Consider the following 15,628-nt stretch of genomic DNA (forward strand, 5'->3'; position numbering starts at 1 on the left):
AAATTTGATATCAAAAGGGTTATCTATCACTTTATAGACCTTGCTGCTGTTTAGCAACGTTTGCATACAGAGGACTTCCATTTTATTTTAATTTCTTGAAATTTTAGAGTATATTTTTAATATTTTGAAACAATATGTGACACAAGACGGATGTGAGTGCAATATGTCTATTAGCAATTCAGACTACCGGTATATGTCCTTGTGAAAGATCTTTTACACACATTCACATGCCCTCGGGGAAACAAATGCATGCTATTACCGTCATGGCTAGTTAACATATGCTTTGTTCTCGTTAAAATGACCTATTGATATACAGTGGCTCATAAGGTTGTATCTGATTGGTAAATTGTCATTATTTACAGCAACTTAAGGAGTCCCAATGAGGGCAAATGTGTCACCGACTAGCTGTTTGGAAATAATTTAAGAAAGACAATGAGTTTCAGTTAAAGGTACACAGTCACCTGTAATCTAAATCTGCCCATATATGGTCAAAGAGGCGTTCCCTGGTATTCAAAATGCCCATGTGAGGGCGCTGTTTTTAAAAAGCGGCCACCCGCTTAAAATTTGTGATTGGTGAGATTTTCTCTTTCCATGGTAACTGTGGCAAAATTGGAACAGATGATAGTATAACTTTAACCAATTAGCAAAAATTTTGGAAATGCTGCACCTAAGCCCAGCAGGGAGTGGGATATCTTAGTGTCCAGCTGTTCACTGATACCAATGTATCAACAAAACGTAAATGTAAAAGAGGGTCACTGATGGATAAATAAAAAATATCATGTACCAAAGATGATTATCTGATATTTCAACCCATGACAGAATGCATATTTCTAATCGTGAAGTGGTAATATATCAAAATATTGGTAGTTAAGGAATGTGATGAGGTCTTACTTCAATATCTTGATGGAACTTTTGAACGCATAGATGTTTTGCTCAGGTTAGTGCCCGCAAGCAAATGACACAACTAGAAATGAAAGTATTTTTTTTAGATGAAGCTTATCATTTTGAAAGTTGCAGGGAAAGCACTGATTCACAAAAAAAAGCAACAGAAAGAACTGTAGTTAATGATTTCCAGTGAATGATTTCTATAAGGTTACATTTAAATGACAAGTTACATTTACATGCCAAAATTTTCACTGTAATAACTTGTTATACTGGTCCTATAGTCCCATCGAAAACGACTGAACCATTATGCGCTGCTTCAAGGGTTTCAAACACCCTTTATCTATTTGATAAACATTTGTTTTTTAAAGACATTCGTACTTCAGAACACTGAAAGTGAAATGACTTTCTTGTAAACTTTTGAGATTGTCACTAATGCGTACAAGCACTAGTCTCTATTATAAGGCACAATAATCTACCTATAGACACCTCTACAAATATATCCATTCTATATAAAGGACATTTACATTTCATGTTATGTACAGGTCTTCACATCATATCACAGAAAGCCATTAAGTGAGTGTTTCTAATTGAAATCTGGAGATCACCGTGCTGAATGTTGAAATGCTGCCACAACTGTCAAAGTTCACAAATGTTGTTCAAGTGCATGGCTAAAAGTTTATACAATTCTTCAATGGAGCAGTCTTAATGGCTATGGCGTCATATTAACATAAACCAGATATGAACTGAAAGTGCTCGCATGTTGCAATTCTCTGTAAAATGAAACTTTTGCCAAAATTTCACAACTTCATTGAAACTGTTATGATCAACTTCACCTACAATATTCACCATAGATTAACTCCCAAAAATCATCAATTATACAAATATGTAATTAACTGAAATAAAAATACTAACTTTCTTTGAATACTGTCATTGTATCAAGTGTAATTGCCTTTGGGCAAGTCCTTCAAGTTTTATATGTCAAACTGTGAAAGCTCATTAAATATGCAAATTAAAAATTAGCTGATGCAAAAATGGAAAATGTCTTTCACTAATATTAAGTAACTTTCTCATCAATTTACATAGCCTTTTCAATAACTTTGGTCAAGTTCCTCCAGTTCATCACAAATTTTGAAGATTTATTAAATATACAATTTTCCAATCAGCGGACATAGTAACTTTCATCAGCTTTGGTCAAGTCCTAGTTTAATGTGCCTATTTTGAAGTGATCATTTAAAGTGCAAATTATCAATTAGCTGACATGAAAATGCAAAATTCTTTCACTGATAAAACACCTTAATCTCGTCAATATCAATAGCAAGTTTCATATACTTTGGTAAAGTCCTTAGTCCTGATTGGGGAAGTTTGTTAAATATGCAAATTAATCACAAGCTGATCTGACCATAACGAACAACTTTCTAGTATCTTCAAAGTACATGGTAAGTTGCATCAACTTTGATCAAGTTAATCTAGATATATATTCCTGAATAGGAAAGTTCGTTTAAATATGCAAATAAAAGCTGAAGTAAAAAGCTAATGACTTTCAATAATATTATTTAATAGTATCTTCAATATACATTGCAAGTTTCGTCAACTTTGGTAAAGTCAATTCAGATATATCCCTAATTATGACAGTTTGTTTAATATACAAATTAGTAATTAGCTGATCTCAAAATGCTAGTTGACTTCTAATAATGATATATCATAGTTCTTCAATGTACATAGCAATTTTCATCAACTTTGGTTGATATATATAGCCCCCATTTTGAAAGTCCATCAAATATCCAAATCAGCAATTAATTTTCATATCATCCCTTAACATCTCTCAGGGCCAATATATCCTAGTGTGATCAACATTTACAACAAATCTCATCAAACTTTGTGCAGCCGTTCCAAATGTATATAAGGTTTTTTCCTACACTCAAGAGTTATGCAAGCAAGCATAAAATATGCACACTACATCCACTGAAATCTGATCAATTCGTGTCATCTATGTATCACTATTGACTGAAATTTGTTCAGCTGCTCTTGAGAGATCTTGTTAACAGACAGACAGGCAAACATCGGTACGACGTAAGCTTACGCGCGTGAACATGCAAGCTATGTATGAACTTTTGTTTCCGAAATACAGGCTGAATTGTCACCATGTTCAATATTTGGAAGGTCATTGGGCAACATCGAATAATTTTTATTTTTATCTCGTATAAATTTCGAAAAACATTTAACGTTTGTGAAAGGAAATTATATCTAATAATAATAGCTATTTATACATCTGCCAAAAAATCGACGTTGGTTGGACAAAATTGTTGTTATATGAAAAGACTTTGTAGAAAAAGCAATACTCTGCTTACATTCTTCTTGCACTAATCATCTTCCAGATTTCATTTGAAAACGTTGGGAAATTGAAGTGATCCAGAAAATTGTCTTCATGTTTGATGTTGAATTTTTAAGTTTCCACGGCACATCAGCATCTCGATATACAGTTGCTAAACTGTACAAGCACAATTGTGAACCTACGCGAGTCCTGCTCAGGTCTGTGCAATTTGTTTATCAATTATTAAAGCTTAAGTATTATATTTACATTTAATCTTTCCCAAAAGTTATCAGCCTTTCATACATGTGGAAGGTAGATACATGTCATTGGTCTTTGTGTCAGAATAATGAAAGTTCTTAAAAATCTGCCAATTCTTTGCCATGCTGCCACCTGTTTTAAACCGTTCATCCGGTGTCCCTTTGTGGAGGCTGTTTGTTGTTGAAAAATGGAAGAATCGTTTAAAGAATGGAAACGGTAACAGAGTGTTTACCATTTTTCAATTTGTGAACTCCTTGATGATATTTTGCCCTCCAAAATCAACACTTACCCTACTGGAAGCCATTTCAAATACAGGTAAACTTTTGCTCATTTTGTACTTTAGTTTAAAGCTTTGGTACTCAAATTTTTTCCCTTGGTTTGAGAAGGTCCTGGTTGAAAGTTCCCCCATGGCAAAGAATAAGAAAAAGTTTTAAGACTCCCATTTCCAAGACATGTTACCTTAACCCATATGAGGCTTAATGTAGACGGACACAAGCAGTGAGAATATCATCAGTAAATTTAAAAAGTTTCTACTGAAACTAAAGCCTGTACATTCATTTATAAAGAGAATAAATATAATATAAGGATCCGTAATTTTTTGTTTCCTCAATGGAAGAGAAATACAAAATCTGAAGTACTCTGTTTTCCAAAACTGTTTTCACATACATTCTTTCTCTCATCATATATTGACTCTATAAAATTATGAAGTGCGCAATATTAAGAAACTCAAGTCATCAGGCCTGATTTTTAAACTTATCAAAACTTTTTTCAATAACTTACAAAAGTAGCAAAGATCATCAGGCACTTGTGCAAGACTTGTGGAATAACATGGACGCTAGCCAGACTCCTGATCAAAAACAGCAGATTATCGAACTGAATTTTTAGTTTTTGAAAAACTGAATTACACACAACATGATAATTTGAGCATACTCCATGGCTCATAGCTACTAAAGCTAAACAAATAAATGAACGATCATTCTCACACTTACCAAATAAAAAAAAACATTTCAATATAAATGTGAACAAATGCACAAAGAAATAAACTCTGAACACACAACCTTAGACATCTCACTGAAATTATTATGCTAGCCATACATCAACTTTCACTATCACTCGCACTCAAAACAAGATTATATTTATCTTAAACAATATAAGTAATATTTCTGTGAGTCACTCGCCCTCAATTTTAGTGTAAATTTTTCTCAATGAAATTTGAAATAACAGTGTATAAAATACATGTTTCATCTACAGAAACTAATTTCTAAGGTTAGTTATCCCAGTTATTTCCATGGTCGACAATGTGATCATGAAATTATTCAAAGCAAAATGCAAAATATGTCATTCTATGTCAATTGTGTCGTGAAATAAGAAATAAATTGACAAAAGTAAATAAGAATTTTGACTGAAAAATAATTTGCATGCACCATTTTCTTTTCAGGGATATTAAAGAGTAGGTACAACACTTTCAGCTAAACACTTCTGAAAGGCCCAGCACATACCATGCGTCACCTTCAACATTTATTGCTGTTTCCTATCATGATGATCAATGTATATCTGATATCTGACTTATTTTGGGGCATTTGAGATTTATTGCAGGGAATTTAACATTTTAATTGATGATTCACTTTTCGATTTTCAGATAAATACTAGGGTTGATATCATTTATATCCTGGCAGTTAAAATGGCATGGGATGTATTAAAGCAAACTAGTTCAAGGCCTCTTCTAGCATACAATATTAGCAAATCTATGCAAGCAGTAATGTTGAACAGAGTAAATTATTCTGACAAATACTCTCACCACAGTTCCTCCATCACAAGGGACAGTGCTTTAACAAATTGCATGCGGAGTAATTGTAAATTGGCAAATAATGAGCAATTAGGAATCAAGTAGTCGTTGTAAACAAATGTTGTGTCATGATATCCTGGGATTCCTTGCAATAAGAGCGTTATGAAAAACAACAATACCAGTTAAACTGGATTTTTTGAAAAACTTTCACCACGTTGGGTTTAAGAGTGGTGGTGTCAGATTATCTTTCAAGGAGAATGACAATGCCTTGTCACTTGACAGGACTGGAACTTTTAATTTAAGATGTTATCTTTTACCTTTGATAATGTTTTGCTATTTCTTGCCCTTTGGAAACTCCATCTGATCATACAATTCATAGTAACCAGAAAATTTATCGGCAACTTTACAGCTATTTTAATGTCTGTATTAAAATTCATCTATTTACACGGCTTTGTACAGTGTTGTCATGTCCATGCTTAGGGGCAAATCGTGTAACATGGCCCCCACTGCCCACCATGTAATGTGGGGCAAATAATTGTGATAAAACTTGCATCTGTCAAGAAAGCAATGCAAAGCAATAAGCAATAGCAAAGAATGGTGTAACGTGATTAGAAAGCGTTTATTTATTCCTTCAGGAAATTCCTAATTCCTGGTGAGCCACTAGATGTGCATGCAAATCCCCAATTGACAAATTTTAAAATCGTCTCTGACATCCAGATATTTTCATTCTGCTAACATTAACAATCAAAGGTTAGTCTATAATTTTGGCAAATCATAGTACTTACAGCTTAGCTGCTATGTAGCAAATAAGGAAGCAATTTAAAATCAAAATTTTACCAGCTTTTCTGTTTTCATTCTTTCGAAATTATACCTGCAATGACTATAATACCCATAGTAGATGTTTTGTGTGCGTACCATAAGGAACCATTTGGGTAGTTTATTTGGAGATCTAAATTTACTCACTTTCATACTCCTTTTCCCTTTCAGAGGGTATAACTTATCTAAATGATCGTAAGTTTCCTTATAAGGTTTGAGAAAATGTTTAAGTCTTCCGATTTCAAGGCACGTATTACCTTGATACATCCAAATATCATTGAGTTAAGGTGGTTCTTAAACCTTCGCTCAAACTTTTCTCAAGCAAACTTACAACCATTCTCTTGCAAAATTAAAAGTAAAAAAATTATCCATTATTTACCGATGTTTGAAATTCCAAATGGCCGCAATCCCAATGCTCATTGTATGGGGAAAAATTTAAATTTCAATTTTCATTTAAATAAGTCAGTGAAAACTTTAGAGTACTCCATGCAGTTCAAAATGAGCGCCCATAAGCAGTAGACCTAAAGAGTGTAGAAAAAAATTGAGTCACCGAATATCTGACCCAAAGGCGCATTGTACCTTAAACAAAACTAGCTATTACAGCATTAAAATAGATCACCTATTGCACATTTTGATAAAATTGTAAAAAAGGGAAACATTATCGAAAATTATGTTTCCAAAATTTCATTCTTAAACTTTGGTACTTGTTAACACTTTGATGTTTTCGTATGTAACACATGTCGGTGAGTTGACTGGTAAATTCCCATCAGAGGCAGACATAGTTGTATTTAACGGTGACTTTTTCTCGAAATGTTCCTCGTCACTTCGAGTTTCAAGTCTGTCAAGTGTGATGACCCTATTTCCCTGTGTCTCTTGAATCATATTTGCTTGCTTTTGCTTTACACTTGTGTTCTCAATCGTTCCTTCCTTTGAATGATGAGGTGACTTTGACTTTATGAAACGTTCAAATGTCTTTTTTCTGATTGGTTGCAGATGTACATCGTGACCTTTCACACATGTATTGGCTTGAGATATAATTGGCTGCGAGCTTTTGATGCTATTGTCTGGCGTAGTTTTGCAAGGATCTTGCAATTGCTTCATTGTGTTAATACTTTGGTTATTTGTACTCTCTTGCGTTTTTTGCATTGGGGATTTTCCCACATGCACCATGTTTCTCACAGTCCCGTTTCTGACAGCAATTTCAGGAAAGATAGAATTGCTTTGTGGAAAGGAAATGGGTTCTGTAAGTTTGCGCTTTGGTTTTTCCCTCTGACAACCTCCTCCTGAAAAACTTAAAGAACACCTGGGCAGCTTTGGACCACTTGGCTTAGATGCTTGGACTTGCTCATATGAAAAATTATCAAGATACATCGCTGGCATAAATGGAGCATCTTTACTTATTGGTCCCAAGATCTCATTAATACTACTACGGCAGCTTTGGCCAGTTTTTGTGGACGAGGACACCTCTGTTGAGTTCACTGGCAAGCTTGAAGAAACATCATGATATCTCTCTGATGGTGGGGACATTTCAATGCCGCTGGTACAAGCAACACTCAGGTCATCTTTCAGACTTGGCACACTGCCAACACTAGAATTTGTAACCATTCCTTCACAGGGACTCGGGGGATGGATTAAAGAATGGGAATCTCCCATTGTTGTACTGGAATGAAAATCACTTATGTCCGGACTGTGTCCACCAGTGGAATGAGCTGAAGAATCGTCTGTTGCGGCACCACTACTGCTACTCTCATTGCTGTTATTGAGGAGAGCAGAAAAGAAATAATTATCAACTTGTAAACATATTAGTGCCCTCTCATTTTTTTGAACTTTTAAAAAAGACAGCTTGCTGTGCTTTTATCATGAGCTGGCAGACTATTCAAGAATGGTATATATGTGAGACAACCAATATTTGCCCCTCCCCCATGACTGACAGATCGATATATGGCTACAGTGCCACCTGAATAGTAGGATGTGCTCACTTCTTTCGAAATATCTTACATCACTTCTTGGTTTTGGGACTGGACTTTAATGCCATGTGTTTTGTGCCGTAATATTTGTGTTTGCAAATTTTGAATATGTTATGCCAACTATGAGCTTCAGACATTGGATCAATATCTTAAAGTCATAAAGAGAACTTAAAAAGAATGTCTCCTAGAACACTGATATAGGTATATTTATGCTCGTTCATATAAAACAAATAAATTATCTTTTCCAATTTCTTTGACCACAGTATCTTTTCATGCTTCCAGCCAACATTCCATCTTGAGATGGGCTCATCATCAAGTTCTTTTACCAACAATATTTGCCAGCAAGCAATATTTAGTTTCCTATCAGTATACTGTAACAACCAATGTTGCTTGAGTAAATTTGCAAGTGGTTTTCAAGTGTTCGTAAACCTCTATCTCAAGTTAACCACTGTTACCACCGCTAACTGAAAGGAACATAAGTTACTGTTCAAACACGAATAAAAAATACTGAATCTTTATCTCTAAAGGATCAAAAATCTGAACCCACATAACTGTATCTGCGTGATCGGTAACTCAAGATTTTTCTTCAAAGATGTGTATATTATATCTAATTCAAGTTATGTATTTCATATTAACTCTTAGTTCTCTTATGTAAAGTGAAAATTTAACTATTTTTTTATCTCTGAAAACTACTATCATTCACACTGTAAAGTTGGTAATATACGCTACAAAATGTTGATATTGTGATTTTTGTAGAACGGACCTAAAACGTTACCTTCTGATTCAATAATTTAGTCTGCTTGAACAAAATCATATCATCAAACAACGACAACTTCAAGATTTAAGCACATACAGCATAATACTCTGATGTATACTAGACAGTCATCAGCACACAGTAATAAGATGCAAAATAAGATGAGTAAATTCTCACCTGCTGACTGCATCAGGAACTTTGTAGTAATAGTCAAGGGTGAGATCCATGTACTGTTGGCTATCTTCTAAAATTCTTTCTAACTGCTCTCGGAGTTGTGTAAAGCTTGGACGGTCTTTGGCAGACGATTGCCAACAGGAATACATTATTTCATATCTGCGAACAAATATTGTTAATGAAGACTATTTGTGTAGAAGATCTGTCGAGGAAAAAAAACTATTATTACAGAGAGCTACCGGCCAATAACGGAAAAAAGAAGCTGTTAACAATATATATGAAAATTGATTATCTAAAGGGAATGGCCAATTTTAACAAGAATGTTTAACATAAGTGGGTATGGAAAGGGCTACAACTTCACAATGGTGTAAATCACAAAGGTTTGGCACAAGTTATGTCTACATCGATAAATCATGGCATTACTTTAGTATAGAAGATAAATGTACCGAAGTGCTACCATACTGTGACGGTTGATAGCAGGTTTGAATAGAAAAGGATTAAAATTTGCAACGACTGAAAATAATTTTGCATTCTTCATTTTAAATCAAAACGCCCTATGAGTTAGGCAAATGAAGTACAGAAAAAAATATAGAAATGTTTTACCGACATTCATGCAGCACCATGTATGGAAATGAATGGTGTTCCTCCATTCTGCTCGTGAAGAGGTTTGACATGTAACTGGTATAGCGATTAATGTCGTGAAAAACACCGAGGAAGGGTTTATGTATGCTCTATTTTATTCTAGGTACTACGTTTTCATTTGTTTGTTACATGTGTGACAGTGAAAACGATCGACATTCTCTCTCAATACTCACATTTCCCTTGGACAGTTCTCGGGTTGTTCCATTCTGTGGCCAGCTTTCAACATTTTCAGTAGCTTTTTGCCGGCAATGCCCGGGTATGGAGATGCCCCAAGTGTTATTATTTCCCAGAGAACCACGCCAAATGACCAACTGTAAAAATGCATACCTTCACAATTACAGCAGAACTTTCTTGAAATAATAGTACCCTTACACATATTGAATTACTATAGAAAATGCCGGTAATGACTTCGCTATCGAATACAAAAATGTTTTACAAAAGATATCGATGGAAAATGGCAAATCTGGATAGAATTTACCGGTATAAGACACGATATAAATGAAAATAACCTTTTAGGCCTAAAATACAAACCGGCGCAGTTAAAATAAAATGCCATTTCAGAATGAGTGTTACGCATTAATCCATAAGTCGCGTCCCGGATATTTCATGAAGTGTGACCGGTATGGCATATGGATATCTGATGTTCATTTTCTGGGTCACTGAAGCAGAAATGGAATTAGACAACCCAACTACTCACACATCACTCTGCGTTGTATACATCTGATCAAAGATGGCCTCAATAGACATCCACTTTAGAGGTAGCTTGCCACCAGTGGTCTTATGGTAGTGGCTGTCTTCATACACGTCTCTTGCCATTCCAAAGTCGGAGATCTTCACCACGTCGTTTTCACAGAGGAGGATATTTCTGGCCGCCAAGTCACGGTGGACGAACTTCTTCTCGGCCAAGTATTCCTTTGTGGAAAAAAGTGGTGTAAAATTTTAACGGAAAATTCATGTGTTTTTCATTTCAATATGCAGCAGTTGTAGCTAAATGTTCCTACATTGTTTCGAGGTACCAGTGTAAAACACCTGATTTAAGCTCCATCGGCATCTGTTGGTTCTCTCTAAGTTCTGCCTCGGCAAAACATTCTCAAAGTATCACCTTTTGTGTGTAAGATGTATGATTGGTTGAAGATGAACTTTGTTGATATTGGCAAGCTGATTTCAGATACATGGAAATCAGATGATACATGTTAAAATGTTCCCGAAAAAGAATAACAGATGTTACGGTCACATCATTACTTAGAACTTTGGTTTGTAGCTAAAAGCATGTTAATGCACACATGATGATATTTGTATTATTCCCTTTAGTGTTTGGTCACATCGTCTTCAATTTCATCAGCAAAACCATCTTAAAGGTCCCTTTACCCGTTGCTTTAAATCTTCATCAAAGGTCAATGTCACATTAATAGTTGTGAAGTTAAAAGAGTCAGGCTAAGGATACATGTAACTTAGCAAACATGTGCCGCACTTTTGATAGAGCTTGTGTTGGAATTGTCACTGATGTATATGCTACACAGCTTAATAACTAACTTAAGCTTGATTCGGACACGACTTAGCCTCTCTGTCAGGAAGTATTAATCCGTTGAAGAAAATCTGCATCACGGATTTTTCTAAGAATAGAGTTAATTCGAAAAGCTTTCCACTTGGAGGGCATATAACTTGCAATGTTTTTCTTGTCTAATCCACCCAATTCTTCAAATTACATGCCACTCAGTTGTTGAGAATTATATTATACAACTGACGAGGGGAATTAAAAACACTCCTCTCCTTGAGGGGTTGCCTTACGGTTATTGAACAAGGAACTTCAAGCCAGGAGGTGTTCATATCGCCTCACTGTGGATAATAGCTCCAGGTGTATTGATTTCTTCTCTCAGATATTTTACAATAACATACATTTGACAGAATTCACCCCCTGGTGAGTAAAGCTACATCAGGTTACATATAATGACTTTTAAAAGAGCTAACACGGGCGCCATTGAGTTTTGAGGAGGAAAAAATTCCAACATTTGAGAATATTCCCCGAAAGAAAATGCCACTGCGCATGTACAGTTCTTACCATTCCCATTGCGATTTGCCTTGCATAAGACATTAAGTCTGCTGTGGAGAGCACCTTTAACTTATTTTCTTTGTCTGAAAATGTCGAAAAAATAAAACGTGTCAATAGTTTCTTTATACGTGATTCATTTATGTGAGAAAGAAAAAGAATTTTAGGCGGATCCGATTTAAAACCAGAACCAGCGCTCCCGCATATCTTAGTCGATGCCAGCGGTCAATATTTAACCACAGAGTAACATCATAGACAGAGTGGCAACAGCTATTGTTTAAGGCGTGAAGCGGTTACGTAAGCAATCCATGTTTGGCTCGCCTCACGAAGCTCTTGGCTCTCTTTTCCGAAGAGTGCCGACCATGCACCCTTCGGTAATTTTCGGATTTTCACCAATTGTTAAGCGAAAGTATGTTCGACAAAGTTTGTGTTGTTGTTGCCGTGTGGTGCTGATCGGAATTGATGTGCTAGCAAAAACGGGAGTGTTTTGAGCTTCAGGAAAGTGGGTTTTACCGTTTTAAAGATTCCTCTCATATTTTATGAATATATAATGAGTGTGTTTGAACCAAATTTGAAAGTCTTTTATCGATACTGTCTGGTTTTACTCAATGGTTTACGGTCAGTTATACCGTCTTTTACACGTGCGTCAAGAAAGGACATGTTTATGAAACTGCTGGCGTGTTATGTTTTGATTGGCGTGAAGCAGTGTTTCTGGCCTGAGAGCTCACAAAGTAACTATGGTTGCTACGCGACTGGCAGTACGATGCCATCTCGTCGTATGTTTCGCATAATCTCGTGTAATTATCAACCACAAACAAAGCCTCCAAAAAGTTTAACACCTTTGAAGCTCATTTTAATATGAAAAGCCAATAGTCTACCGAGACGACCATGGAACAAAAGGCATGCAAGTGTTGCCACTCTGTGTATGTTACTCTGTGATTTAACTCAGCAAGGACGCACGTAATGAACAAAGTAAAGATAAAATGGATGTTAGTTGAACTCAATTTTCACGGCCGTTTCCGATTTTGAGTCGAAGTAATCCACAAGAGGAAGGGTACACCTCGCCACGCTGCACGTTCGTTATTTTTCAAACTCGTCCTTACATACAACCTAGCTCAGTTCACAAGAGCGCAGTACCCGACCTTTGATCTTCGAAAATGAAAATTCACCATGGCATTGAACAGCAAATCTCTCCGAACATCATCATTTTCATCAATTCCGTGCGATCTACGCATACTTCTCATGCCATTCAAGTGTTAAAAATTGGTTGTTAATAAAAACGTGTTTAAGAGATTTAATAAGGTTATGCAGATCAGGAAATGGTCCATATTTTCATCAACAAAAACGCGGTTACATATTGTCACTATGGTAACTTACTATCTTCATCCTCTGAAGATTCCGGATCAGACACTGCAACTGTAGAACCAGATCTGTGGAATACATACTCGCAATCGCCTGTATTTGATACAAAATATGAATAAATAAAATTGTGATTATAAAAAGCCACAGAAATCCAGTAATATTTCAATTACATTGGGACCGGCAACTCATGTCAGTAACCCATCTAGCAGTGTAGTCAGTGTTCAAACCCCGTATTCCTACCTCTGAAAAGGTGGTTCAATAACCGAGCTGACCCGCTAGGGAGCTTTTGAACACGGTCTCCCCATACGGTATGCATAGAATCAAGCAGCACATAATTATACATGCCAGCATACTCCCTGTAAAGGCAAATAAATTCAAATGCGATAATATCATTGCTGAAACTGGCTTCAATTTCCACAGAATAAGTGATTGCGAATGAACAAGGCATGGATATGCTCGGAGACACAATTGCTTTACACATGATTAAGGATAAGCTCAAGAGATAAAGAAACATACATTTCTACCAAAACGAGAATTGATCGGGGCCTTGTGTGATGAGATATCTCTCGGTTCCAGTTTGTTCAGGGTACCACAAGAACTCAAATTTGTGTTATTTTCTGCTTGATATTTATATACAGAAAAGAATGATGCCGGATTAATTTGGTAAAACGCTTTCCCTTGAGTTCAATTAATATATGCATGGTTCTACCAGTGTAATTTTCTTTCCAATTTTTTTTCAATATCAGTCAAGTTATTGTTGCAGGAACAGGGATGATTCCATTTTGGAACACTACCTCACTATTAATTATACCACTGTAATAGGATACATGTATGTAATGTTGAATATATGTGTTTGGATAGCATACCCTACGTTGGCAATGGTGAAGATCTGAAAGCTACTGTGATCAGAAATTCCTGAAAGCTACTGTAATCACGTGGTATATCTTCAATGAAAACGGCCACTCAAACGTATGCTCGTTATTTCAAAAAAGGATGATTGTGTCGTCATCTAGGGCCACGAAATGGGAAAAAAGTGAGGGGCCAGGGGTACCTTTTCGAAAATAGTCTGTTTCAGAAATCAACCTTTTAGTTGACGTAACTTCTGGAATAACTTGCTGATTCAGTAGTATGCCTTTTGAAGGCTGGGTTTCCCACCCTGAAATATCATAGTTTTATTTACAAAATGGGCGTCATTTACAAGGAAAAATCCATATGAAAGGAATATCTTTAGATTTTTCGGAAACTGACGTGTAGGTAGACCATCCACCTGCGCCATGCCTCCACCAGATTGTAAACACACCGCGATTGCGAAATGCAAGCAACTCCACCATTTCGTTTACACTAAGTTTGCAATTTTATCGTATGTAACATAAAACTATATTCACAGTACTTAGAACAGAGAGGAAAAGTCTGGAAAAATTTGAATGTTTGGGAGAGAGGGCTTGGTGATTTTGTTATGAATGTAAAGGACGACAAGAGGGGAAAAAGCCACGCATTATGAAAAACATTAAAGGTACACGGTCACCGTAAATTTGCATATTCCATATATGGTAAAGGGGCGGGGCTTAGCGTACTACCCCGTAACACCTGTAGCTGTCGGTCTTCATATTTGATGCGTCAAAGAACATGCAGACGACACTGCTAAGTATGCCATGTCTGGTCGTGTGGAGGCGCCCTTTTTAAAAAGTGGCCACCCGCGTAAAATCTATGATTGGCTATTAAAAAATAGGTGACCGAATACTGCTGTTGCATCTACGCTGCTAGCAGTAGTTTTCTGAATCTGGTCATGAGTGCTGTTCAACCTGTGTGTTCTGTTGTGTTAGAGAACTGAAACGCAACCTGATGTAATGGAATGAAGTGCAAATAAATGGTCCTCATAGACCAATTACACATTAGATCGTCTCAAAATGATTTTGTAGAACATTTCTTGTAAGTATTGGTCACCAACGAACAAATATAATTGTAATGCACCTTCAGTTGGTGAGTTCATTTGGTATTTATATTCTGTAAATTGCTTTGAAAATAATGTTACATGTTAATATAATATGGCTTTTATTTGTGTCATGACAATATGCAATCTCTGTATCCTTGGTTCTTTATCCGTCGTTGTAATAAACAGTATTTCATAATAATGCCAGGTTCTGAGCTAAACCTTAAAGAAAGTGATATATATATATATATATATATATATATATATATATATATATATATATATATATATATATATATATATATATATAATATATATATATATATATATATATATATACTCCTATCTTAAATTGTTAATCAGCACACTTTAGGGCCATAGTAAATGCTCGGAAGACACGTTCCGACACGAAACAAAGTATGTTAGGTTCTATCAATCTTGTATAGCGAAAGCCCCAAGCGAACATGTTTTCCCCACTTTAGAAGAGTACAACGAACCCAGAAAACCAAAGAATCCAAAAACCTTCTCGCCTTGAAAATTACGCCATGAGTCGTACCGTGTCGCACAACACATAGTTGGGAAGGCCGGCAACATAAACTCCCATGTTATGTCAGGTAAGGTCGAATTTAAGTATGGTATGTTCCCCGTGTTTCTTTGCAGGTATAAGACCACACCAAAGTGAGAACTGAACTGGGA

General features: G+C 35.9%; 1 protein-coding gene across 1 annotated transcript in view; it reads right to left on the reverse strand.

The window, feature by feature from the left end:
- Window positions 1-4,821: 4,821 nt before the first annotated feature.
- LOC139119561 (platelet-derived growth factor receptor beta-like) overlaps window positions 4,822-15,628 on the reverse strand; it is a 44,609-nt gene continuing 33,802 nt past the window's right edge. Inside the window, exons 11-16 of the mRNA XM_070683404.1 lie at window positions 13,018-13,095; window positions 11,653-11,726; window positions 10,291-10,505; window positions 9,767-9,904; window positions 8,955-9,110; window positions 4,822-7,809 (exon numbers count right to left, since the gene is read on the reverse strand). Of these exons, the coding sequence (XP_070539505.1) occupies window positions 6,747-7,809; window positions 8,955-9,110; window positions 9,767-9,904; window positions 10,291-10,505; window positions 11,653-11,726; window positions 13,018-13,095 (1,724 nt within the window). The 3' untranslated portion in view covers window positions 4,822-6,746. The remainder of the gene's footprint in view (window positions 7,810-8,954; window positions 9,111-9,766; window positions 9,905-10,290; window positions 10,506-11,652; window positions 11,727-13,017; window positions 13,096-15,628) is intronic.

Source organism: Ptychodera flava, chromosome 20 (assembly GCF_041260155.1).
Source record: "Ptychodera flava strain L36383 chromosome 20, AS_Pfla_20210202, whole genome shotgun sequence".
NCBI classification, from domain to species: Eukaryota; Metazoa; Hemichordata; class Enteropneusta; family Ptychoderidae; genus Ptychodera; species Ptychodera flava.